At 41.2% G+C, this 5,237-nt stretch overlaps 1 protein-coding gene across 1 annotated transcript; it reads right to left on the reverse strand.

The window, feature by feature from the left end:
• Positions 1-2,037: 2,037 nt before the first annotated feature.
• LOC109544409 lies at positions 2,038-4,034 on the reverse strand (the record flags this gene model as incomplete). Its single annotated transcript, XM_048670009.1, has 2 exons — positions 2,591-4,034; positions 2,038-2,362 (listed from the first exon to the last, which is right to left on the reverse strand). Coding segments are annotated over exons 1-2 (1,769 nt in total), but the record flags the coding sequence as incomplete, so codon positions are not given.
• Between the last annotated feature and the right edge of the window lie 1,203 nt (positions 4,035-5,237).

The raw sequence follows: 5,237 nt of genomic DNA on the forward strand, positions 1-5,237 counted from the left end.
TTAGATAAAGTGGCAAAAAATGAAAAGTTTTTCGAAAATGTGTTATTTAGTGACGAATGTACTTTTCATAACAATGGTCTCGTGAATAGACACAACTTTCATTTTAATTCTGATACGAATCCGCGCGCATACAGGGTCACGAAAAATCTAAATAGGTGGTCAGGTAATGTGTGGGGTGGAATACTGGACTAATATTTAATTGAAACATTTGTTATAAATAATTTGCCTTTGATTTATGTTATTGCTGATATGTTATTTAACCTTTTAATTTAAAAAATACCAAATGGTGCACACAACCATTATTTGGTGCATTTTGTAAAAGGGCAAAAACTTAGTTATCAACAATCTAACACCCATATGCAAAACTCAGTTCGGTTTTCAAAATCATTTCCATAAAGTTAATGGCAAAGCTGAATTTTATAAGGATAAAAGTTGTGCTTTTTGAGAATTCTGAAAATACTTCATTGACTAATGTACTTTTGGATATTAAATTTTGACAAACATTGGGATTTTTGATAACTGAACCAATTACCGTGAAAACCTTTTCTTCATCTTCAGTGACAGATTTCCTTGTAATGGGTTTTTTATAATTGACACTCCCCATTCCTCAAATTGGTGTAATAAGCACTTAAAAACTGTTGGCATAGGATGATTTCTTTCAGGAAACTTTTGAGCATAAACTCGAGAAGCCAATAAACAATATTTATGACATTCTCCAAGGGTGAAAATCAAGTCAATACGCCCTTCTCTTGGATAATTCTTCATTTTCACTTCACACAACACAATCATAATATTAAAATAACGACCAACACGTCTACAATTACAAAAAACAATACCACTCTAGCTATCAAAAGATAGCAGATCAGTAGACTTTGCAGTCTAAACTGACAAATAAAATGTTTTGACAAAAAAAAATTGTGGACACCCTGTATAACATGGTAAGTTTATTATCATTGGGATATAAAATATTATATCTTGTTACACTTCACTATAAATTACGCTTACATAACTTAAATACTTCTAAAGTATTTGACACGTAAAAATTATTTTAGAATTTTATTAAATTCCTATTATTTAAAAAACCTTAAGATTTAGGTATTATAAACCTTATTAAAACAGACCCTTATTTTGTTCAGCGAATCCAAAAATGCAATAACATACAGAACATTCCATTTAAAAAAACGCAACTTTGATACCTTTAGAGCTTTTGGGACACCCTGTACACCACAAACATATTTTTAAAATGTGCGCTGGGTAGGCGTTGGACAATTCATAAAATAATACTTTTTAAAAATCATACGGTTTAGCCGCAAACTTCCGTGCCGTATAGCGTGAATAACCCTGTATGTCTTATTCAAAATTTAAATCCGTCGTTCTTATTGAAACAGTCTTTACTATTAACGGTAACAGTTGTCATTGCTGTACTAATAAAGCTTCATAAAACTTTTAATTCCAATTACACTCATTTCCAACCAGATTGAACTTGTTTCAATAAAAACCCATTTGCCTCAAATACATATTAGCTAAGTAGCACAAGAAATTTAAATGAAATTACAAAGTATTTGGTTGGGGACTTCGCCCGAAAGTAGACTGCCAATATAAAACCCACTAAGAGTAGTATTATGGAAAAATATGTACATATTTTAGTCTAAATGGTATCCGAAATTACGCTTAAAGGTACTCGGGCACCGAAAACGTGAGACCGCCAAGGGGCACATTTGTAAATCACTGAAAGGCACCGACAGATAATAAGTGAGCTGGGGGACGGACGAACCGGCGATCGGAAAATCTCATACGGTCGTTTCGCGATCCATATGTATAAATTCTACCGGAGGTCCCTTATGTCAAGAGTTTAGACCCGGGTCCAACAGCCTCGGACCCATATTTAACTTTTTTTTGGCTAACTTTCGGCGTCTACGCGCTCTTAGCCGGTGCACTGTGAGGCATATTAGTAAAAATAACGAGGCGAACACCGCGAAACCCGTCGCGAGAGCCGCTAGTGGCAAGGAATTTAACAGTTTTGATGTGACACCGCACTGGGCTTCCGCCTCATCATAGCCGGAAGGACAATTGTCTTTGCCGTCGCACCAAAGAAACGGACTAATGCACGCGTCGAGCTCCGGACACTTGTGCGCACACTCCAAATCGGTATCGTTGGAACTCGCATTAACTGGCACTTGCAGCTGAGTGAGGAGGGAATGCCTTGATCTGGATATTTCCAACCAGTTGAAGGCGGCGATGGCTGGCTCTACGCCGATCCATTCCACTACGAACTGGGGAGGACGTTGGACCAAATGTGTCAACCCTTCGCCTCTCCACTCTTCGCTGAATACTTGCACTGCCATGGGCAGACGCCCGGGCTCTGCAGGACAAATTGCTCGAACTAATTTAGGAGGCTTACCTGAGTAAACTAATATCCTGTTGTTCGAGGGACAAGGCGAAACCTCATCAGGACGAGGCTTTAAGGGGAGGAAAGCCCCCCAACTTAATAAAAACAAACTTTTGTTGTGCCTGGCTTCCACCAGCCATGGCAGACCATTACATAATGTCTCAGTTTTATCTGCGGGCGGATAGGAAAATTGTACCTCACCACCGTCCCCGGTCAGTCGCTGATATCGTGGACAATCACTTAGCCGAACCAACTCGAATTGAGCATGGAAGTGCAGCACCGTAAAATCTTCGGTAATCTTCATCCCGTTTGCTCGAAAGTGCAATTCTAAAAACCTAGACGAAGAACGGAAAACCAGTGGCTTATTTGTGAGAGTTGAGTTGTCGCATATACAGGCTTTGGCTATTTGGATGTCTTTCCATGGTACTTCGTATATGGCAAATTCGGCAATGTTGGGGTTTCCGTAATATTCGCAAATATGCCGACCACTGTGGGGATCGGCAAGAGTTTCACACGACGGATTGAGTCCAAACGAGGCATTGTTTATTGTTAGCTGTACCCGTTCGTTGGCTCCAGCTTCAAAGCGGTAAATACAGTGAATATCTTTTCTGCCTCCACGCCCAAACAGGAACACATTTCTCGGTCCAGTTATCTCTCCTACATGGTGTCTTTTGAACCTACGATGGCAGGGGCCAACACTTTTCTTCTCTGGCCAAGGTTCTCCTCCTAAGCGGGTATCTACAAATTCGTACTTAATTTTAAATGAAGCAGGATGTAACGCGGTTCCATCCTCAGTGTGATGTTGCAAAATCAAGTCTTTTTCCGTGGACATGTAGCTCTCCGCCCTTGTGCATGGGCGGGTAACCCTGGTGGAGTTGTTCAAAGCACTATGATCGCACAGAAGAGGAGGTTCGTCACATTTGTCTTCTATTAACGTTCGGTTGTCCCAAATCAGTAAGCGTGTGAGGCAACCGCCTCCAAATGTGCTGTTTCCCATCAAAGCGTGACTGCTCTCGCTTAAAAGCAAAGGCCGCTGACTATATGAGGTAAAGCTAAGCCATACAGTATCCCCAGGATATCCTCGGAATCTATACGTGCAGGTCGTGTTTGGTGGAAGAGAATGCCTGGGACTGATAAGCTTTCCTTTTCGACCTCGACCCGTCCATATTTCGTCACTTTCGGGACTAGTTGCGTTTATATCGAATTCGCACTTTTGCCTCTGCCGAGCGAAGTCTAGGGAATCGGAATCAGCGTAGATTATATCAACGTCTAGCTCAAAGCCTTTAAGAGGTGACTGACTTGGCGGGGAATGCAGCGGAATACTGTACGGGGAAGAATGAAAAGCAACCAGCATTTCCGGACCTCGAGAAACCACCCTTGGTAGCCAATCTCCGCCACAATACTTCGCCAAAACTGGGTCATCGGTGGAGCCTCCGTCATAGAAAATTAAATGGTCACGTTCCCCAGTGCAATCTCTCCAAGCCCTCAAGGCTCTGGCAGTTTTGTTCAAGCCGGCCACATTAATTGACCGTTTCATGTGCATTTTATGGGCTGCTTCTTGCCTCACGGCAATCATAGCATGTTTGCAAGTGGGTACGAATTTCTGCTTCAGGCTCCAGTAGCAAGACACGTTTCTTGGATACATACCGGGATAATTCGGGGACTGTATGCGACATCGCGTGCGATAACATTCCTCGAATTGGCGTGTGCAGTACGTGCCTGGAGCCACTTGACCTCTTTCTAGAGGCGATGAAACCGAACCGAATCGTACAACGGCTTCTTTTCGAGATACAAACCGGTATCGGAGGCGAAATGCAAATGGTAAATGTGGAGAGGCAAAGAGCTTGACACTGACGGTAACGGTGGACGTTTCGCTGTAGTATGCAGCAGGGCCTGAAGAGGAGCCGCACCACGAGCCCCCGGTAAACGGCCTTCCAAGTTCACTGAGCTGCATGTAACCATCAGGGCATCCATCCAAGGCGTTTGGCTCATAACGCCCCAGCGTGAACTCATCGAAGATTAGCTGAAACAAAATACGGTGCTTAATTTCCAATCGTTTATAATTTGCCTTTAAATTGTTATATTACGTTATATTCAATTGTTGAGAAAAAATCCGATTAATTGGTGAGTAAACTCGCTGGCGCAAGCAACTTCTCTCCCCATATTAACATGCTAAGGAAAAAATCGCCCTCTCTAAGAAAACCTTAAGGTACTGTTGATCATCTCGCGTTTGACTGGTGGTCATCTCTTCGCCATCGAAGTCTCTCGAAATCCTTTCCGAGATGTGACGAGAAGGCAGTAAGAAGATTCTAAAACCAAGGGTAGAATCGTTCCAAAACTTTATTTGTTGTGAGCCAGTTCAAATTTTCATGAATGTTCAGGTCGGTTGTATTTTGGACTAAACATGACTGTTTCACTTCCACGTCCATTTCCACAAAATTAATTAAATTATCAAAATCAAATATTTTGGTTCCCATATCTCATATTGTAAATCTAACATTCAAAACAGGAATATTTCCAGATTTATTCAAAAAGTCCTTAATAGTCCCAGTACACAAATCAGGCTCGAAAAAGCTCATAGCTAATTAAAAACCAATTAGTTTAATTAATAACTTTGCAAAACTGTTAGAAAAGTGTTTAAAGGACAGACTGGTCAACTTTTTTAAAGCAATTAAAATCCTGTCGGACAAACAATTTGAATTTGTTGAGAATTGCAGTACGGCTGATGCCATGTACAGCCTGACATCTGAGATTATTAATAATCTGAATGGAAGCAGAAAATGTTTGGCTATTTTCCTGGACCTCTCAAAGGCCTTTGACACTGTTCCTCATGATCAATTGATTAGTT

This window comes from Dendroctonus ponderosae, unplaced genomic scaffold, assembly GCF_020466585.1.
Source record: "Dendroctonus ponderosae isolate FM_Combo_2020 unplaced genomic scaffold, Dpon_F_20191213v2 Dpon_F_20191213_905, whole genome shotgun sequence".
NCBI classification, from domain to species: domain Eukaryota; kingdom Metazoa; phylum Arthropoda; class Insecta; order Coleoptera; family Curculionidae; genus Dendroctonus; species Dendroctonus ponderosae.